This window comes from Ranitomeya variabilis, chromosome 1 (assembly GCF_051348905.1).
Source record: "Ranitomeya variabilis isolate aRanVar5 chromosome 1, aRanVar5.hap1, whole genome shotgun sequence".
NCBI lineage: Eukaryota > Metazoa > Chordata > Amphibia > Anura > Dendrobatidae > Ranitomeya > Ranitomeya variabilis.
In genome coordinates, this window is record NC_135232.1 from 46633925 (window position 1) to 46656532 (window position 22608).

The 22608-nt window shown below is 48.3% G+C and overlaps 1 protein-coding gene across 1 annotated transcript in view; it reads right to left on the reverse strand.

Annotated features, from left to right (window-relative positions):
* Positions 1 to 19731, reverse strand: part of LOC143804707 (acyl-coenzyme A amino acid N-acyltransferase 2-like) — a 44107-nt gene extending 24376 nt beyond the window's left edge. Inside the window, exons 1-3 of the mRNA XM_077283077.1 lie at positions 19590 to 19731; positions 4291 to 4768; positions 2103 to 2305 (exon numbers count right to left, since the gene is read on the reverse strand). Of these exons, the coding sequence (XP_077139192.1) occupies positions 2103 to 2305; positions 4291 to 4750 (663 nt within the window). The 5' untranslated portion in view covers positions 4751 to 4768; positions 19590 to 19731. The remainder of the gene's footprint in view (positions 1 to 2102; positions 2306 to 4290; positions 4769 to 19589) is intronic.
* Positions 19732 to 22608: the final 2877 nt, after the last annotated feature.

The window sequence follows — 22608 nt, forward strand, 5'->3', positions numbered from 1 at the left end:
TATAAAAACCAATTCAGCTGAGAGACCAAAATTTCAGCAACAAGGTTTAACTCCTGCCCTGCTGGCACAAGACAGCCAGGTCAGAATTCAGGAGAAGAGCTTCTGTTCACCGTGTGTGAATGAGGCCCAGAGCACTGCGGTTCTCTGGAACCTCTCTGTCGCGGAGGCCCCGTGACAGCAAGTTTTTGTACAGCACAGATAAACCAGGCGTCGGATGGAGATAACAAACTGATCAAAATGTGGCCTTAAGTTTTTGAGCCCACCAAAATTGTGTCAATAAGTAGGCTATGACACTAAAAAAAAAATTGGAGTACTAAAATTGTAAAATATTTAGCGCAATTATATGCGATGCGTGTGGCTTACAAATCAGTGATAAATATAAGAACTGTAGCTAAATATTTTTTTGCCAGCTAAAGGTTTTTTGGTCAGCAAAATTGTGTCCAAAAATGTTGTAAGACATTCCAAAAAATTTCTTAGATTTTCGCGCTCTTGTATTGAAATGACCTGGCTGCAGTCTGCAGTGTGACCAAGCAAATAAATGTAGAAAAAAGGGGGCTATGGATTGCTTTGTAATAAAATTAGCAGGTATAAGGTGCAAAAAAAGATAAAAAGTCCTAGCCACGGATACCTGCAGCTACGTACAGTATACTGTATATATAAAATACGCAGCAGTAGACAGTAATGGAGCCTTTTGATTTATGCAGTGAGATCTATATACTCACATACAGTGCCTGCATGCCTTGCACTGATGTGGATATGTGCACATAGACTCCCCTGCCTACCTAGCACAATGATCTATATACCCCCGAATTAGCCCTAAAAAGGGCTGTTGGTTTATCAGGATTTGTGGAATGAACACTAGTAGACCCACACTAACTAATAAAAGAATGAATGTGACCCTATCTCAGCAGCGACTCTCCCTACACTAGCTGAGTCTGGAGGAGAATGCGCCGAGCAGGGCGGTGCCAGGTCTCTTATAGACCTGATGAAGCTGTGCGGCCAGCCAATCACTGTAATACCACAACAAAGATGCTGCGGTATTCCAGTGCATGGCAGACAATCCCTGCATGTTGATTGGCGCTCTAAAAAGTGCCAAAATTAAAAGGAGGAGACCCGAACTCCCGCCGAATAATACCGGAAATGCTTGGTGCTCGCAGGTACTATATCAGGCAGTGCTGCCTTCCACACCTTTGCCAGAGCTTAGATTCCAGTATGCTGTTTGCATTTAGTTCCTATCAAGGTGTTCTATTGTTTATCTCTCCTGTTACTGACCTGGCTTGTGTTCTCGAATTGTTTGCTCTACCCGCTCCTGATTTCAGCTTTCTATCTTGAACATGTGCTGCCTGCCTTGACCCCCGATTGTCTGACTATGCTTCTGTCTCTTGCCTCTGTACCTCACATACCTGCTCTAACACATGGGTCAGCTAACTGCAGGTCTGGACACTGCCCCAAATTAACACTTGATGGCTATCCTGTGGTCCAAGCTGATCCTCACCATCAGAGAAGCTATTGAAGACCAGGTAGACAATAAGTCATGCTTCTCCAAGGTAATTTCAACCCGTGGCACAATGGCTCAGTTGCAATTAATTTGTAGTTTTGTGCAGGAGGCATCAAGTGTCTGATACTTCTGCTTTTGCTCTGCTTTATCTATCACACAGCTAGGGCTCATCCAGAGAGAAGGATAGCTACACTCCCTTTGACAATAACAGGTTTGCAGTGCCTATGTCCACTCTCTGTACTGAGGACAGTGTAATCACACATGCGGCGTGTCACTGGAAATTAAGAAAAGGATATCTACTATAGAAGAATAGCAGGTGTCTACTGAGCATGTGCGACCTTTCATTGATGAACTACAGGACTTATGCATAGACAACGAAGAGCTCAAAAGCCTCTGAAATTCAGGTTTTCAGGGGGTGATATCTGGAGCAGTGGGCTTTTTTAGTAACTAATTGTATTTAACAACCTTAGTTATTTCAGGATTATAAGCCACTGATCTACAATTGATACTATGGAAACAATCCTTTAATGTCATGTCTAATCTTCAAAGAAATCCATAAAGCGTAAGACTCGCTGACATGTTTCTATAAAAAATTCCAACTTACTTTTGGATGATTACATAGAAACTGAGCAGCTTCTTCAAAATATTTTAAATCCACTTTATCGAGTAACTTTGGTAAATCATCATAAGCAAAATAAGCCAGGGCAAGAGAGGCGAACCCACGGCTGGCCAGGAGGCTACTGCGAAACACTTGTAGGCCACCAGCACCTCCAAACATGTCGATAATTCCCACAAAGGGTCCTTCACCTAAAGGGAAGACAAAATGGAAAAAATGGATTCCACAATATTGAAGCCCAGAAAAAAGGAGTTTCACTTTTTTACCTATTCAAAAATGTAACAGGTGGGTGCATATGTGTCGGCTCACCAGAGCAGTATAATCATGTGTACCTGTATCTCCACCAGTGTAACACTGTACCTGTTGTAAATAGATTTGCGTCTCTGCAGTAATGTTATTTTTTGGTTACAATATGACGCAGTTGCCTAAGCATTACTAAAAGAATGTGATATGCTTATAAAATGTCACAGGTGGGACTACAGTGTGACTGATATAAAACACAGGAAGAAGAAGTGTGGCCATCTTAAAGGGAATCTGCCACCTAGTTTTTCGTTTAAAAGCTGAGGCCACCGCCTTTAGGGGTTTATCTACAGCATTCTGTAATGCTGTAGATAAGCCCCTGATGTAACCTGAAAGATAAGAAAAACAAGTTAGATTATGCTCACCCAGGGGCGGTCCCGCTGCGGTCCGGGTCTGATGGGCGTCGCGGTCTGGGTCCGGCACCTCCCATGTTCATGCGATGATGTCCTCTTCCTTGCTTCCTGTTGCGGCTCCTGCGCAGGCGTACTTTATCTGCCCTGTTGAGGGCAGAGCAAAGTACTGCAGTGTGCAAGCGCTTGGAAAGGTCCGATAAGCCCAGCGCCTTCGCACTGCAGTACTTTGTGCTGCCCTCAACAGGGCAGAGAATTACACCTGCGCAGGAGCTGTGACAGTAAGCAAGGAAGAGTGCATCAAAAAAAGGAAAAGGAACCATGCATATAAAGCGCACACCCAAATCATAGAAAAATTGTATATGTATAATAGGTGCGAAATTTATTAATTGACAAAAGTCCACAATATTGACGCCCATCGGACCAGACCGAACCGGACCACCCCTCGGGTGAGTATACTCTAACTTGTTTTTTCTTATCTTTCAGGTTACATTGGGGACTTATCTACAGCATTACAGGCGATCGCAACCCTGGGGTTGGTAAAAACTGACCTAAATCATGTTCTCTGGGGTCTCAGCTACCCACGGCAGCCGAGACCCCGGAGAAAATCCGAATCTGGGGGGCGCTATACACTTTTTACACAGCACCGTTAATTAACGGCTCTGTGGTTTAAGTACCCTTAACTACCGCCGTTAAAAGGCGTATTGGCGGTCGTTAAGGGTTTAATACGTTAGCAGGATTTTCAGATGATCACTCTCACTTACTACACAGTGGGAGAAGGGAGTTGGAAATGCTGCTACTTCCATACTGTATAGAAATACTCACTGCTAGGACACTTCATTTACCAGAAAACATGTCCGAAGAGATAGAAGAGAGGGGTAAAGCTTGAGAGAAGATTGGGCAGAGCAGCACTTTTAGTGTAGAAGGCAATGCATGGAGGTGTAGATGTGAGAAGCTTGTGATCTTTTAACCAGGAGGTGAAGATGTTGGAGATGGGCACTACAGGTCTTTGTGGAACTTCTTGGCTTGAAACATCACAGCATCATCATCATTCATTTAAATTATGTCTACCATGTTTTAAAATATCTACATATCAAGAGGCTATGCCACCGGTGTATGTTCAACAGGGGTACAGTGTCTGTGTCCCCAAGCAATCTCGAGAACTGGTGTACAGCTGTCTCCTATTTTTTTCCTTTCCAACTGGAGCCAGTCGTATTCACTTAAATGGAATCTATCAGGTCATTTCTATGTAGTATTCTATTTGTATCTGAAAATGGGGCTTGGGCAGCCCTTTCAAGATATGTAATTTTTATTCCTATACATGGTCCAATTGTGTTGATGTAAGCCCCGGACAAATGCATTGTCTCACGCTGGCAATTCAATGATCCATCCCTCTTAAATAAGTCCTATATAGTGCATGTTATATTGTACACTGGTTACTAGTAGTACATGTAGTAATCATGCATCTCCTTTCTAAGAATTATTTATATACTGACTGGTATGTGTATTTGCACATTATTACCTACCAGGTGGCAGAAAAAGTGCTCCTCGTATCCGTCCTTCTCTTATTGATATTCTCTGGACTCCGGGAGCAGCGTACCATCTTTCAATGACCTTGATGGCAGCAGGAAAATTTTCAGAAGCATTCAACTCCAACCAGGAATATAGCTCGATATGAACCAAGAAAGGACTTCCCACAACATCACGTTTATTCAGTTTTTTAAATGGGATTTTTGGTTTAAGAGCCCAGAATAAGCCCATAGGACACACTCCATGGAAGTCTCCACCAGTGGCCGGAGTTTTCTCCAAATCCACCTTCCCTTCCATGTCTGTCTTGTAGAAAGCCCTGGAGTGAAATATTAGCCCTTTCTCATCCTTCAGCCATGCTGCTAGAGTGACTACCTGGTCGGGAGGAAGGCCCCAAGCTTCGATCTTGACTGGTTCATCCATCAATGAGATCTCAGGAGAGACTGTTAAGCCAACCATATCTGAAGATCAAGGAGTCTTGAATGGGAGACAAGTATCAAGAAGACACAATTAAAATTACAGTAAGGGCACAGATGATTGGCCTCGGGGAGACCAAAACATCCAACACCGCGGAGACACCATCACGTGTTTCTCAACGCAGTGATCCAGAACACTGCCCCCATCCCTTATGGGAAATATGCAAATGCATGAAGGATAGCTGCGGAGACACCATCACGTGTTTCTCAACGCAAGCAGTGAATAGCCAGGCCTTTCCCCGGGAAGGAACAACCACGGGAAGGGCAGCATCCAATAAAGGAAATCATCCAATACAGGAAAACCACCTATGCCAAGCATGGTATCCATCCACAGACAGCTGTTTCGGGGTGTTTGCCCCTCATCAGTGTGGAGTAGGAATCTGGCTATTAGGAGCAGTGCCTAGTAAAAGGCTGTAAGGGCACAGATGATTGGCCTCGGGGAGACCAAAACATCCAACACCGCGGAGACACTATCACGTGTTTCTCAACGCAGTGATCCAGAACACTGCCCCCATCCCTTATGGGAAATATGCAAATGCATGAAGGATAGCTGCGGAGACACCATCACGTGTTTCTCAACGCAAGCAGTGAATAGCCAGGCAGTTGCGTCGCCCGCCGGGCTGTGGGATACTCTGTACCGGGTCCGGTACTCACAGGGGGATGGCACAGCAGCGGCGACCCAGTCCGTGGCACTGGGCGCCCATGTTTAAGGGAATGTCTTTAAAGGGGTTTTGAATAAAGTTTGTGTTCGCGACGCCACCTGTGGTATTTGGTCAGTGAGAACCGACGCTGCCTAAAGGGGTCCACTGGGGTGATGTTAAGGCAGCTGAGATGGTATAATTCCCATAGGTGAAATATGTCCCCAGGGCTCCCGCTATGTGGGTGAAGATGGTCAATGGTGTAGGACACAGGTTTACAGTCTCTTTACCTGGTTTACTGGAGACTCCAGGTATGCACAGTCCAGGGCACCAGATCACAGGTGCAGGCAGGATCCAGCCAGCTTGGAAGCAAGTTCAGAGTCCCCTTTACCAGGTGGAGATGAAAGCCGTCCTCATAGGGCGGTGGTATTGTAGTCCCTTACTGCCTATGGCTTCTAGCAAGGTCCTCACAGTTTCTCTCTGTCCTCCATAAAGGTGAGACACAAACCCATATGACAGATGACTTGAGCCTTTTTACAGGGTCTCTATCACGACCCAGGCTCTATGCGCCACTGTGCCTCCTAATTATTAGGGCGGACAGGTAACTTATAGTCTAGCTGTCCTGCCGGTTTCTGCTGTGCTTCTTAGATTCTGACACAACCTCGGTCTTCCGGCTACCGGTATCTGCGCACTGCCAGGGAGGTAGCCCTGTCGCAGATGTCCTCCCCATATGTGACTCTCCTGTGCTTTGCTCTCCTGCACGCTCTCTGCAATCTGTTCTTTCCTTCATTATTCTCTTTCTCCAGGAGCTGCAGCAACTCTGGCTGCACGGCCCCTTCAGTCCTTCTGACTCTTACGGTCCGACTGCTCTGTCCTCCTGACAGACTGCTCACTAATTTCCCCTCCAGCAAGAATATATGTCAAGGGGAGTTCACCTGAAAACCGAGTTCAGAGCTCCCCCTTCTGGCCTGGATTGCGAACATGTTGCATGTTTGTGTTTACTTGATAGAAGAGATCTTCCCTTGCTTCCAAGTGTGACATCATTCTCCCCGTGAGGAAAGCAATGCCACTGTAACAACCGGGACCCTGGGGTGTTACACAGTGTTAGCTGCTCAAAGTGAAGCTGGGAAGAAGTCTCTTAATAGAGACCCAGACACAGACATGAGCTGCATTATCACGATATATTCATGATTCCTTGGTTGTAATAGGTGCAATATTACTGGCACTGTAAGATAGGACTGGACTGTTTCTTACATCTCAGATGAGGAATCTGAAGATATTGTCCTGTTATGGTGCCATGTCCTTGTCAGATGGAGACTTGTGAAGTGAGCTGGCAAACAACTGATGACTTTGATTGACTGTGAGGCAATGTGCACACGTTCAGTATTTTTCGCGTTTTTTTGTGTTTTTTCGCTATAAAAATGTGATAAAAACGTGAAAAAAAGGCTTACATATGCCTCCTATTTCTAGTGCAAATGTTGCATTTTTTTTCGCGAAAAAAAAAGAAAGCAACATGTTCATTAAATTTGCGGAATTGCGGGGATTCCGCACACCTAGGAATGCATTGATCTACTTACTTTCCGCATGTGGCTATGCCCACCATACGTGAAGTAAGCAGATTATGTGCGGTTGGTACCCAGGGTGGAGGAGAGGAGACTCTCCTCCACGGACTGGGCACCATATAATTGGTAAAAAAAAAAAGAATTAAAATAAAAAATAGTGAGATACTCAGCTTCGATGGCCCCGGAGTCTTCCCGCCTCTCAGCGGTGCATGCTGCCGCTTCCGTTCCTATAGATGGTGTCTGTGAAGGACCTGCGATGACGTCGCGGTCTTGTGATTGGTCACGTGACCGCTCATGTGACCGCTCAAGTGACCGTGACGTCATCGAAGGTCCTGTACACACACACCATCTATGGGCTGTCCCACACGTCCAGATAATTCCGGTACCGGAAACAATCGGTACCGGAATTATCTGTGTCCGTGTGCCCCTGCGTTTCTGGTGAACATCAGTGTGGCACACGTGTGCGGCCCGTGTGCCCACTGGGTACCACACGCACCATGCTGGGTGCTGCATCTGGTGCTGAATCCGCAATTCATATGTTCCCTGCAGCAGCGTTTGCTGCAGAGAAAATATGAATAATAGTGTTTAAAATAAAGATCTATCTATGTTTGACAAGTGTGACCAACCTGTCAGTCAGTTTTCCAAGCGATGCTACAGATCGCTTGTAAAACTTTAGCATTCTGCAAGCTAATTTCGCTTGCAAAATGCTAAAAAAAAAGCGAAAAAAATGGGAAGAAAACGCAAAAAAAAAAATGCGGATTTCTTGCAGAAAATTTCCGGTTTTCTTCAGGAAATTTCTGCAAGAAATCCTGACGTGTGCACATACCCTTATGCATGCAATATACTGATAAAATGCTAATGGAGGGATGAGAGAATTACACAAAGACATCTACATGGGATGAGTCATATGATCTATGTCGTCGTTTGAGGCTGAAGATCCTTAACAGCCTTGGGATCTTTTTCAGAGGAAAAATCTTGCCTCTGTTTGTCTTGTGTGATAAGTGAGTATTAAAAATGTGCATATCTGTTTATGGGTTAACTGGACTCTGCAGATAGGTAATGTAACAGCTGAGTTATAAAAGTTTCCCATAGACTAGATACAACCTGGAAGTTGAAAAAGGTTTTTACCGCCTTTCCCTCTAAAAGAAAGCTGTATTAATGCCTTACTTCTGTCACTGTGTGGCACCCCAGGAGTTCGGGTACCACAGTGGTGCTTCCTTCCTCTCGGGGAGGTAATGCCATGCCTGGAAACAGGAGGGATCCTTTTGGCAGGTAATCTCACATGCAACATATTCTGACTCCAGGCCAGAATGGGGAGCTCTAAACCCGGTTTAAGGGGAACTTCCCTATATGCATCCGGGTCTGGAGGAGGAGTTAGTTTAGTCTGGAGCAGACAGTGAAGGAGCACAGAGGAACTTAAGAGCTAGAGGAGTTCTGAGACTGGGTCCCTCTAGCTAGAGCGCAGAAACCGGGCACCGGGAGCCCGAGGCTGTGTGCAACTACAGGTCCCACAGCAGAACCGGAGGCAGAGAGCTGAAAGTAACCTGCCCACATAAAAACTGAGGTACAGCAGCAGTTAGAGCCTAGAGTCACCGTGTACCAAGGAGATGTCTCAAGTTGCCTACTGTGCAGGTACTGTCCCAGGACAGGAGAAAACGAGGACCTTTTTAGGAGACTACAGGCAGCAAGGGACTAATAGTCCGCGGAAGGTGGAAGGCTCCCAAACTGACCTGGCAAAGGGATTTCCTCTTGTCATCAGGATCCTATCTGCACCTGTTGCCGGTAACCTGGACTGAGGCCGACTACATCAGTAAACCAGGTAAAGACTGCAACCCTGTATCCTCTGTTTATTCACCGGCAACCCATCATCCCTGCCATACACATTGGGAGCCCTGGGGAGCCCGCTTTACCTGTGGGAAGCGCCACCATCTTTGCTGCAGCGACATCATTCCAGAGGACCCGTTTAAGCAGCGTCGGTCCCCTCTGACCGAGAACCACAGGTGGCGTCACGAACGTAAACTTTATTACTAAAATCCCTTTTAAGACTTCCCCCTTTTACTTGAGTGCCCAGGTCCACGGACCGGGTCGCTGCCACCGTGACCACCCCTTTAATTGTGACTGGACCTGGTACCGAGTAACCCCACTGCCCTGCGGGCTACTCACCCTGTGTGGCCTATTAATAAAAAACAACAACATAATCACGTTCCTCCATCATGTTCTCATACACCTTATGCAGTTAATAGCCTCTGTGTCTGTACTGTTATATACTTAGGCAGTTAACTGGTTCATGCAGCTTTACATGAACACCCGAGCCTTACACTATGGCTGGTCCAAATAACTAAAGCAATTGTTACCATCCACCTCTCGTGTCTCCCCTTTTCCTCATAGATTGTAAGCTTGCGAGCAGCAGGGCCCTCATTCCTCCTGGTATCTGTTTTGAACTGTGATTTCTGTTATGCTGTAATGTCTGTTGTCTGTATAAGTCCCCTCTATAAGTTGTAAAGCGCTGCGGAATATGTTGGCGCTATATAAATAAAATTATTATTATTATTATTATTATTATTATTATTATTATAAAGCCCCTCACATACCTTTTTTAAGCCTTCATGTGCCATTCTCTGCTCCCCAGGCACAAGACCCTTTAGTGTCATGCTATTGCGGAGCGCCCCCGCACCGCCGCAGGGCCGAGGGGTACCCGGAGCCGGGCCTCTAGTTCTCAGTCTCGGGGTTGTCACGGTGGCTAGACCCGGTCCGTGGCCCTGTCTGTCAGTGGGGGACGTCCGTTGCAGATAGGTGCTGTTAACGGTGGTATAGCGGTGCAGTTGTGGGGTGCAGGTCGCGGTAAATAACGAGGACACCAGGTTGCAGTCTCTTTACCTCTTTACTGAAGATGTGGGAGACCTCAGTCCAGAGCGCTGTTAACTGGGTTTTCAGAGACCGGCCGGTCCAACGACACATCAGGAGCTCTCTTTACAGGTGGGAATCAGTATCTACCTTCTAGCGCTGTGTGTTGTAGTTCTTCCCTGCTGAGCTCCCGGGATAGTCCTCACAACTGTTTCTTTCTGTCTCTACTGTTCCTTCTCCGTCCTCCAGGTGATATGGTAGGACGCACCCGTATGACGGGGTAGGCCTGGAGTTCTTCCGGGACCCTAGAGTCGCCCCTCTCCCACAGCTGCCTCCGTTGTCTGCTTAGGTGTTAAGTGAGACAGCCAACCTGTAGTTAGCTGCCCTGCCGTGGTTTGCAATGTACTTAAAGTCTCTTACTTGCTCGGCGTTCCGGCCACCGACTGTTTGCGCCTCAGAAGGATGTTGCCTCGGTCTAACAGCAAGACCCCTTCTGGTATTTCTCCTTTTCTGTATTCCCGTTGTTTACTGGTTAGTTCTGCTCTGAGGAGTCTGCCAGGATCCCATCCCTGACAGGTCCTCTCACTAGCTCTTCCCAGCTACTTCTCCCTGTCTTCCTGTCCAACCCCCAGTTTTACCAGGGTTGTGAGGAGTGGCCTACTAGATAGGACCACCCCCCCTGGTGGCCGGAGTGTGAAGTGTGGTGTGAGTGTACCTGATCAGAGAAACTCCCTAGTGCAATCAGACGCACCATAGCTCCCCGTAGTGGCGGAGCCACAGCACTGCAACAACCAGGACTCTGGGGTGCTGCACTCCCCCCCGGTTAAATCCAGTACTCCGGGACTGGGAAAACAAGAACAATAATACATGTTAACAGAAAACACACAAATTTTTGAAATAGCATAACAATTGAACATAACAGAGCTTCCCTTTACGGGAGGTGAGGATTCTTTAACGTTGCGAAAGTTTGGTCATGCACAGTTTATGACTCTCAGTTCAGTGGTTGAAACAGCGGGGACCCCGGGTAAACAAAGGGGCCCCCCTTGTGGAAGTTTTTGAGCAATTCACCGTCCATTACTCTAGTGTCCATTTAAAAACCTGTAACAAAAGGATATGCATACAAACATTTTCAATTACATAGCAGCCCTATCAATACCTCCAAGTTTTGTAGCGGAGGGGAGTTTGATTTTGAGTGCTGCGTGTGGACCTTCGCAGCGCAGGGGTTGCTATTGGTCTAACAGGGCCCGCTATGCTTGCTACCGCTGGTGTAGTGCGCTGTTTTCTAACTACACTTCTAGTGAGTCTGGGTAGCACTGGCAGGTTGGGGCTCTCAGAGCTGCTGCTATCAACAGTGGGTACGGCAGGCTCACTGATAGCAGAGGGAGGATTTGCCGGTTCAACGGTTGGCATGGCTTCTTCAGGCAAGGCTTGTTGAGGTTGCGGGACCGGATGATCTGGTACCACCATTGTTTCTGGTGGGTCCGGCTGTGGAAACGTTAGAACAGGTACCGCGATGGCCTGATTTATCTGAGTCCAGGACTGGGGAAAGTCACCAAGGACAGTATGGAACATCTTCTCCTTTTCCACCGGCGGGGAGATTTCTGGGGCCGTGCCCCTCTCTTTCAACTTATCGGGGCAGACCTTAAGGTGATCCCTGGATACCGCTGTCGAGGTCTCCCCTCTGTCCTTGCTGATGAGACAGACCTTAGTGTTGTCGAAGTCGGATGGCAAGATGGTATACGGTTCCGCTTCCCATTGGTCATCAAGCTTGTGTAACCTCCTCTTTCGTTTAAGCACTTGCTCACCAGGTGACAGGGGAATCGCAGGAGCGTGTTGATTGTAGTCCCTTTCTTGTTTCTGCCTAGCCTGGGCGAGACTTCTCTCCACACACTCCTGTACTTCGCGGTATCTTCGCTGCCTTTCTGTATCCCAATCTGCCTCCGGCGAGGTATCTTCGGGTACTAGGACCCCCATGTCCAGATCAACGGGTAACCGACTAGACCTTCCTCGCATCAGGTACGCTGGAGTACAGTTGGTGGAACTTACTGGGATGTGGTTGTACATATCCACCAAGTCAGGCAACTTTGTCGGCCACAGGTTCCGTTCCTCCACAGGCAAGGTCTTCAATAAATCGATTACTACCTGGTTCATCTTCTCGCACATCCCGTTGGTTTGGGGGTGGTACGGTGTAGTTCTGATCTTCTTACACCCGTACAACTGGCAGAATTCTTGGAACACTTCCGCTTCGAATGCAGGCCCCTGATCGGTCAGTACTTTCTCTGGGTAGCCATGGGGTCTACAAAAGTGCTGCTGGAAGGCCCTGGCGGCAGTCCTAGCTGTTAGATCCTTGACAGGCACAACCACCAAAAACCTGGAGTAGTGGTCCACGATGGTAAGGGCGTAGATATAGCCCGACCGGCTAGGCGTCAGCTTCACATGATCCAGCGCGACCAGTTCGAGCGGCCGTTTGGTGATGATAGGCCGCAGGGGAGCCCGTTGACTGTCACGGTCCTTCCTTCGCAGACTACACGGACCACACTCTCGACACCACTTCTCAATGGTTCTCTTCATGCCAATCCAATAGAACCTCCCTCGGAGCAGCTTCTCCAGCTTCCTCCATCCGAAGTGTCCGGCTCCATCATGGTAGGCTCCCAGAACCATGGGCGCATCTCGCCTTGGCACCACTATCTGCCACACCAATTCATGAGTACGTGGGTCGATGCTCCTCCTGCACAACTTGCCATCATGAATAAACAGTTTGCTTCTCCCCTTCCACAGCTGTTGAGTTTCTTGTGGATCATCTGGGCCAGGGTGCAACCCAGCCTGCGTCAAGAGTTCCTTCACCTGACGGACCGCGGGGTCACTATCCTGGGTTTCTGCCCATCCGTGGTGGGGCAGGGGATTCAGCGTGGCATCCGGTTGGTTCTTGTGCCTGTTCTTCACATGGTGAGAGTTCTGAGTGGCTTTGGGGCGATGGAAGGCAGGCAGCTCCACCTCTTCAAGTGCCTCCGGGTCTTCTCCCACTTCTGGTAGATTGGGCATTCGGGACAGAGCATCGGCATTGGCATTCTGGTGTCCTGCCCGATATTTGATGGTGAAATCATAGTTGGACAGCCGGGCCATCCACCGCTGTTCCAAAGCCCCGAGTTTGGCAGTACCCAGATGCGTTAGCGGATTGTTGTCCGTGAAGACGGTGAATTTCGCGGAGGCCAGGTAGTGCTTAAACCTCTCTGTCACTGCCCAGACGAGGGCCAGGAATTCCAGCTTAAAGGAACTATAGTTGTCAGGGTTCCTTTCCGTGGGACGGAGTTTCCTGCTGGCGTAAGCGATCACCCTTTCTTTGCCGTTCTGAACCTGGGACAGCACGGCTCCTAATCCCACATTACTGGCATCTGTGTACAGCACAAACGGTTGATCGTATTCGGGGTAAGCCAGTATCTCTTCTCCCGTCAGTGCCGACTTCAAACAGGTGAAGGATTCCTCCAGTTCTTCGTTCCAATCAAAGGTGGTTTTCCTCCCCTTGGTCTTCTTTGGTTGGCCCACCAGCAGATTTTGCAAGGGTGCGGCCTTCTTGGTGAAATCCTTAATGAATCTCCGATAGTAACCTACCAACCCGAGGAACTGCCGGACTTCGTGGAGGTCACTAGGCTTTGGCCAGTCCTTGATCACTGTGACCTTGTCGGGGTCTGGGGCCACTCCTTCAGCGCTCACCACATGGCCCAGGTACTGCACTTTAGGTTTGAGCAGATGACACTTGGACGGTTTCACCTTTAAGCCGAATTTAGACAGGGCTTCGAACACCTCGGCCAGGTGCTTCAGATGGTCTTCGTAGGTCTTAGAGAAGACAATGACATCATCCAAATACAGCAGCACAGTTTCAAAGTTCATGTGTCCTAGGCAGCACTCCATCATCCTCTGGAACGTTCCTGGAGCATTGCACAGTCCGAAGGGCATGTAGTTGAACTCGCAGAGACCCATTGGTGTCGTGAAGGCCGTCTTCTCCTTGTCCGCCTCTGCTACAGGAACCTGCCAGTACCCACTGGTGAGATCTAAGGTAGAGAAGTAGTTAGCAGATTTTAAAGCAGCCAGAGATTCCTCTATCCTGGGCAGTGGGTATGCGTCCTTATGTGTAATGCGGTTCAACTGCCTGTAATCAACACACATCCTCATTGTACCATCTTTCTTTTTAACGAGGACTAACGGAGCTGCCCAGGGGCTACAGCTGTCTCTCACCACCCCAGCCTCCTTCATTTCCCGCAACATGTCCTTGGCACACTGGTAATGAGCTGGGGGTACAGGGCGATATCTCTCTTTTATGGGTCGATGATCTCCCGTGGGGATGTGATGTTGGATCCCTTTCACCTGCCCAAAATCTGAGGGGTGTTTGCTGAATACCTGCTCGTACTCGTGTACCACCCTGTAAGCCCCCTGTATTTGATGAGACGGGGTGGAGTCAGTGCCCACATGCAGTTCCCGACACCAGTCTTTCGAGTGCTCTGCAGAACCTTTGTTCTCCGCCACGTTTGACGGGACCAAGGGTTCAGGTGTCTGTATTACACTATTATTGACAGTGAACAATTTGGCGAGCGTGGTATACTTGGTTAGGTGGACCTCTTCCTCCCCACAATTGAGGACACGTACGGGCACTCTCCCCTGTCGGACGTCAACCACCCCCCGGGCTGTCAGAACAGTAGGCCTATAGTCTGAATATACAGGTTCCACCAAGGCCTGGTAGTCCTTACCCCTGAGGCCTATGGCTGCTCGACACCATATTAACATTTCACTCTTGGGAGGTATCGCGATGGGGTTTGAATCACTTACAGTGACACGACCAATCTCACCACCAGTCAGCTCTACCTGCTGTCTCTGCATCAGAGCTCTGATTTCCTTCTGCAGGGCACGTTGCTCACTGTGGCCAGCGTTTTCTGCCACCTGTTGCAACAAAACAATCACTTCTGCAAGACAATTTTCTATAACATTAGTACCAAGAGTCATCATGGGATTACATTCTCGACGATCAATATCTACAATCACAATCCCTTGGGCTTTCAATTCCACCCGCCCCACTTTGATGGTGACCTCCTTATACCCCACTTGTGGCAACGGCTGACCATTACTGGCGATTATGGTGAAATCATCGTCAGGGCCACGAGTAATATCAGCGTCCTCCCAATACCGTTTGTAGAGCACGTAAGGTATAGTCGTCACCTGAGAACCGGTGTCCAGCAAAGCATTCAAGGGGATTCCATCAATCACTACAGGGAGAACTGGTCGTCCTCCAATATACTTGGTTCTCCAATGCTGCGGGCCTGACCGTCCTACTCCTGGGGGTTGGCCCTTTGCCCCAGGGGTTGCTCGTTTAAAGGACAGTACCTTGCAAGATGGCCCACCTGATGACAGCGGCGGCAGATGGGTCGTCCATCCTGGTGGAAACGATCGTCGGGCCGGCTCCTGGTCGGCGGAGTCCTCCTCCGTCGCATCCAAGGGACATCCTCCGGGCTGGAAGCCAACTGGATCTTCTCTTTGGGGGCCTCCTGTAGGGACTGCACCGTCCGGGCCAGGGCAGCAACGCTCTTGGTTAGCTCTTGCATCTGGAGACGGAGTCCTGCAGGGGAGTCGTCCTCGAAGCTCTGGGCGTCGGCCTCCGCGGCAACTGGGGTATCCGATGCCACCTCCTGGTGGTAGGTGAGAGCGGGGCGCCTGGGTGGCACTGCGCGGCTGGGCTGCCGCTCCTGCAATGCCTGGATAGCTTTATCTTTAAACTGCGCAAAAGTCAAGTCTGGATTTTGCATGGCCAGGAAGTGCAATTGGCCCCGCTGGTGACTGCACAGGAGCCCCTCGATGAACCGCTCCTTCAGGGTTTTATCCTCATCCTGCATGCTGCCGGGGTCACTCTGCTTAATGGCCCGCATCGCTTCCTGGAGATTAAGGGCATAGTCCCGTAAGCTATCCTGCGACCTCTGTTTGCATCCATAGAAAGTCAGTTTAATCTCTGTGGCAGTGCGAGTATCAAAGGTGGCTTTAAGCTTGGCGAAAATCTGTTGTGCAGTTCCTTTATCCTCAGCGGGCCAGGATTTCACTTCTCTCAGAGCCGCCCCAAAGAGTTGACCGGTTATCATATGGACCTTCTGAGGCTCGGTTAGGGGATAGAACTCGAGTAGGCTGCAGAGCCCTTCTTTAAAGTCAGTGAATGTATGCGCCTCCCCAGAGTATCGTGGGAGCCAGGTCGCTCCGGGCAGGTAGGGCATGGAGAAGGGCATTATGGCTTTTGCGTTAGCGGCGGTGTCCGACTGGCTGATGGGGGCAGCGGGCTCTGCGGCAGCCAGTGGCGGTATTAGGGCCGCGGCTTCGCCCGCTGCGGGGACCGGAGCTGCCCCTGCGTCCGCGGCTGCGACCGCCACCTCCTCTCCTCCCGACTCGGACATGGCCGTCCCTTCCTCCCACTAACCTGCTGGAGGTCGGAGTTCCTCTTCCGGGATTGGCGTCTCACCGCGCTTTCCGTTCCGCGCTTCTTTTGGCCGATTCCGCCCACGTAGCTAAGGCTCCTCCCTCCGCGCGCGGCAATGGCGAATTTTGGCGGTAACTTTCCGCGGCAAGCAGTAGCACACAGTTCTCTCAATAAAGTACAGTTCAAGTACAGTAAATCACAGTCTCTAGGCACACATGACCTGATTCTTCAGGCTTAAGTAGATCCTGTTCGTGACGCCAAGTTGCGGAGCGCCCCCGCACCGCCGCAGGGCCGAGGGGTACCCGGAGCCGGGCCTCTAGTTCTCAGTCTCGGGGTTGTCACGGTGGCTAGACCCGGTCCGTGGCCCTGTCTGTCAGTGGGGGACGTCCGTTGCAGATAGGTGCTGTTAACGGTGGTATAGCGGTGCAGTTGTGGGGTGCAGGTCGCGGTAAATAACGAGGACACCAGGTTGCAGTCTCTTTACCTCTTTACTGAAGATGTGGGAGACCTCAGTCCAGAGCGCTGTTAACTGGGTTTTCAGAGACCGGCCGGTCCAACGACACATCAGGAGCTCTCTTTACAGGTGGGAATCAGTATCTACCTTCTAGCGCTGTGTGTTGTAGTTCTTCCCTGCTGAGCTCCCGGGATAGTCCTCACAACTGTTTCTTTCTGTCTCTACTGTTCCTTCTCCGTCCTCCAGGTGATATGGTAGGACGCACCCGTATGACGGGGTAGGCCTGGAGTTCTTCCGGGACCCTAGAGTCGCCCCTCTCCCACAGCTGCCTCCGTTGTCTGCTTAGGTGTTAAGTGAGACAGCCAACCTGTAGTTAGCTGCCCTGCCGTGGTTTGCAATGTACTTAAAGTCTCTTACTTGCTCGGCGTTCCGGCCACCGACTGTTTGCGCCTCAGAAGGATGTTGCCTCGGTCTAACAGCAAGACCCCTTCTGGTATTTCTCCTTTTCTGTATTCCCGTTGTTTACTGGTTAGTTCTGCTCTGAGGAGTCTGCCAGGATCCCATCCCTGACAGGTCCTCTCACTAGCTCTTCCCAGCTACTTCTCCCTGTCTTCCTGTCCAACCCCCAGTTTTACCAGGGTTGTGAGGAGTGGCCTACTAGATAGGACCACCCCCCCTGGTGGCCGGAGTGTGAAGTGTGGTGTGAGTGTACCTGATCAGAGAAACTCCCTAGTGCAATCAGACGCACCATAGCTCCCCGTAGTGGCGGAGCCACAGCACTGCAACAACCAGGACTCTGGGGTGCTGCACTATACTTTCAATGCAACCATTTCTGGTGATCGTTGACTACATTTCCACTAATTTTCTAAAATGCCCAGATCGGTCATGATAGACAAAATGCCAGCATTTTCTTAGGTGCCTAGGTATGACGCTGTAGAGTACTCGCTAATGGGTAGTTGGGTCAACGGATCTTTGAACCAATAAAGTTAATTTCAATGTATAATAGCCTGTCTACCAGCTCTATGTTCATATAGCTGTCCAGGATTTCTAGGGAGTCCAGTTCTTGTGTCGAGAAGAAGAGTACTCAGTACTCTCCTCTTATCCTGGTGAGCTGGATTCATGAAGTTGCAGGACAGGGTGGACACATGGAACTAGGGCATTGGGACAAAGGGCACATAGAGGAGTGATGACTTGGTTACACTGAAACAACAAGACCAGGAGGCCAAACAAGTCCAGTGCAGTACCCAGATGAAGGCACCGGAGCCACCGGTGTATTGCAAGAATGAATGAACAGTATGAATAGAGTCCAATAATGACTCATTGGCTTACTGCAACTGTTATAACTCATCAGGCCATTGTCTTCTGCCAAATAGCATTTTTAATTCTGTTTGGGTATCAAAGGCAGTGCTTAGTCTCTAGAGAATTTGCTCAACAGTTCTTTTCTCAAAATGGGACCAGGACTTCAATTCCAAATGAGCTGCTCCTGTCAATTTCCCAATTTACCTGCTTTCTGCTCCATGTACCAGTCTAAATAGATCTGGATAGATCTATCTGGATCAATATCAATATATGTATTTGAACAAATATCTGGGCTCAGTCTAAACATGGTCTGCATCTTTTCTCTACAATCTCTTAGTTAATGGGCATCCCCTAGGTATCACGCATCCTTCTCCTGTGTCCACAAACAATAAAACAAAGGCCAGCAATTGGGCACCCACTGTATAATGGCGGCCCTCAGGAGTGGACACAGAGTGGGATGTCATTATTGCGCAGCAACAATAACATTTAGTTTTCCCTAACAGCAATCCTATATCACAGTGCGGTCTGATTCCTATACACAGCAGCCGCTCAGATACAGATCATAACGATCGTTCTGAGGAAAGCCTGGGACTTACAGTCACACATGTTGCAGATGGAAGCAGAGGGGCAGCATAGCCCAGTGGAATGTGATGGGGCGGAGGGGATGTGAGCCCATATAATTATAAAGCACAAAACGTTCTACGACCGCTGTGAGCTGGGAGAGGTCTAGCAACTACTTACCGATATGTGCTCAGCCCCATAGAAAAAAAAAGTCCTGGTAACCCCTTTAACTCTTAACTATAACCTCAATGCAGAACATGCATACAGCACTGTGCAGATAGGAATCGTTTCTATATTCTATCATGCTTATGTGCATTATCTGCAATGGCAGACATTAATATAATGCAAACTGGAGAGGTATCGAACAGTTCTGCTATATTTGAAAGCCACATATATAACAATATTGGGGCATGATACAGCGGCGTCTAAGATTAAGCTGTTGTGAACAGAGTTAACTCTCATCACAGCAATCACTCCCAGTTGCAAGCTGTATAACACTAAGGCTACTTTCACACTAGCGTCGGGCTCGGCCCGTCGCAGTGCGTCGGGCCGAGGTTACCGACGCTAGCGTTGTGTACGCCGCACAACGGGGGCAGCGGATGCATTTTTCCAGCGCATCCGCTGCCCCATTGTGAGGTGCGGGGAGGTGGGGGCAGAGTTCCGGCCGCGCATGCGCGGTCGGAAAAAGCGGACCGTTGGCGGCAAAAAATGTTACATGTAGCGTTTTTTGTGCCGACGGTCCGCCACAACACGGTGCAACCGTCGCACGACGGTTGCGATGTGTGGCAATCCGTCGCAATGCGTCGCGTAATGTTAGCCAATGGAGAAAAAACGCATCCTGCAAGCACTTTTGCAGGATGAGTTTTTTCTGCAAAACGACGCATTGTGACGGATTGCAGTTAACGCTAGTGTGAAAGTAGCCTAAGCTGTATGGAGTGCGCTCAACGCCAGTGGAATAGTTTCAATTTAGGGGAGCTGTCTTTGTTGCCCAGGGCTGTGTCACGACTTTTACTCACTATGCGGTGTATCGTCTCCTGCCGTGCAGTGAAGTCTGTGATGTCTGGTCTGCTGCCGTACAGCGAAGTATGTGATGTCTTGTCACCTGTCAGAATGATCTGTTACTGTTAAATAGTTTCTCCTCCAAGGGAGGACTGGCTTCTCTGTGTTCTGTACACATGTACTTGCATTCATTTAATTAACTCATTATTCTCTTTTCTTGAAGTCTTGTCTTCTTGGGATTCAAACATTCAACCTGTAACATTAAAGGAAGCAGCAAGACTTAAGAGCCACAGGCTGCAATGACAAGTATAGGACAGTTTTCTGTACTTGAAATGGTAGTATATAGTCCCATCTTCTACAGCAGGGGTGGGGAACCTCAGGCCCCAGGGCCATTTATGTCCCTCGATGACCTTTTATCAGGCCTCCGAGCAGATTCTCAGGGACCGCATTCTTGGGCAGATAGCTGTATTTTGATTACAACCAGCTCATTAATTCCTTCTTGCTCCGTTAGCACACATGCAGTGTTCACTACTGAACACTGAAGGGCATGCAATGAAAGATTACGTCCTGAAACCAGTGAGAAAGTCAGGATGCTCTTTGTGGGCGGAGTTTGTACGGCCCCCCCGAAGGATGGTATAAATATCCAAATGGCCCTTGGCAGAAAAAAGATTCCCCACCTCTGTTCTACTGGTAGATTCTACTGGTACATAGAGCTACACCTCCATATACCAAATATATTTCTATGTACAGTAGCTATAGAGTTAAACAAAAGTCAAAGTTTTTTTTTCTTCCTATAAAATTGCTAAAAAGATGGCATGATTGATTTTTCTCTTCTTTAAACCCATAAAAAATGTAAACATATAACGCTGAGGCTTCATCATATACAGCTCTGGCAAAAATGAAGAGACCACCACATCAAAATCCTGTCATGGGCAGCCCAATCTCCAGACCTGAACCCCATTGAAAACCTCTGGAATGTAATCAAGAGGATTATGGATAGTCACAAGCCATCAAACAAACAAGAACTGCTTACATTTTTGCGCTGGAGCAGTGTGAAAGACTGGTGGAAAGCATGCCAAGACGCATGAAAGCTGTGATTAAAAATCATGGTTATTCCACAAAATATTGATTTCTGAACTCTTCCTAAGTTAAAACATTCTTTGCATTATTTGAGGCCTGAAAGCACTGTTTTTTTTAAAAAAAAAATTGACCATTTTTTTGTCAGAAAAAAATACAAAATTTATTGCGTGGAAATTCGGAGACATGTCAGAAGTTTATAGAACATATACCTATAAAGACAAAAATCAGACAAACTGAACATTTTGCAGTGGTCTCTTAATTTTTTGCCAGCTGTATAGTTATGATACAGAAAAGTATAATTAAAACTGACATGTATCCGCCAATCACTGTGAACCTAAACACATGATACACACTTCATTTCTTGAAAAAAATATATAATTTATTGTTTATAAAATCATCACAACATTCATAGACACAACAAGGGAAAAAGCCACCAGGTGGCAAAGAAAGTGCCGGAATCAATACAGGGGCGTGACTATTAGGCCGGTTTCACATTTGCGGTTGTGTCTGCAGCGTTTCTTCCGCAAATATCCGCATGCGTTGTGTATTCCTATATTTAACATTAGAAGCGCATGCGTCTGTGATCGTTCGCGTTTTGCCGCGTTTGACGACACATGAGTCGTTTCGTCATCTGAAATGCAACATGTAGTAATTTTTAGAGGCGTCAATTTGCCGCCTGTAAACCTATGCGCTCGATTGCGGCAAGAAAGCGCCAAAAAAATGCATTGCTGTCTATGTGATCGCATGCATTCGCAAGCACATGCGTTTGCTTGCATTTGTGAACGCATGCGTTGTGCCAGAGAAAAACATGTCTAGACACTAATTAGCCACCCCCCACATACAAGATGCTAAAGGGAGGGAGTGGACATTTGCAGGTCACTACGCAGCAGCTACTGAAGCAGACGAGACGCAGGCTACATCCTTCGAGGAAAACAAGACACTGAACAATGTGAGTATATCCTAGCCAATGTCAATATTTTCTATTTTCTGTCTCTACATGTCCTAATTTCTGCCATTTCTTTCTTTCTGCACGCATCAGAATGTCTTCTTCTTCTTCAGATGAGGATCAAATGCCTGGGCCTGCACAAGGGGAAAATGTCAGCGAAGTGAGTACTCGCCTCCTCAGATTAGTAAGTATTCACTGTCACATCTACACATATGACAATTTATGTTTTCCTTTTTTCAGAGCACTTCTTCCACTGGGGCAGAGGCTAAACAGGAGCAGCGGGGTCACGGTCGGGTGGCACGGCGGCAGCGTGTAACTATACCTGGCTGACTGTTTATTGTATCCTCACTTTACAATTCTTGAATCCTCATTTCTTTACTTTTCTCTTTCTTTACCTTTTGCTTCTGCACTCCTATTTTTTTACTTTCAATATTCATGCCATTTCTCTGCTTCTGTTTTCTTTCTTCCTTATGTTAATGTCTCCAAAATTAATGTCCTTTTTTTTTTTTTAGGTTCCAGAACGGGATGAGGACTTCGTAGACAATGACCACCTCATCTCCCTGGTCCAAGAGCGAGTCCCGTTGTGGGACACCCGGGTTCCCCAGCACTCGGACAACGTGACGATCCGGCGCCTATGGAATGAGGTGGCCAAAGCGATATGGGATGGCTGGGACAACACCCCGACTCGGGTCCGAAATGCATTTGGTAAGTATTGCAATGCAGTGTGATGCAGCAAAGACCTTGGCCGTGCTCACAAAACTATGTATGATGATAGAAAGTCATGAGATTTTCTCTCAGCACACACAGTTGTGTGATCACGGTCAAAAGACCATTGTCTAACCATTATGTTTTGTTTTTTCAACACTGGCAGAGTCAAAACACGTTGGCGATCGATGAAGGACTGCTTCAACAAGGACCTGCGTCAAGAGAGCCGGCTTCCTAGTGGCTCTGGAGCAAGGATCCGAAAATACAAATACCACCGCATCCTTGCATTTTTGAGACCGGTCCTT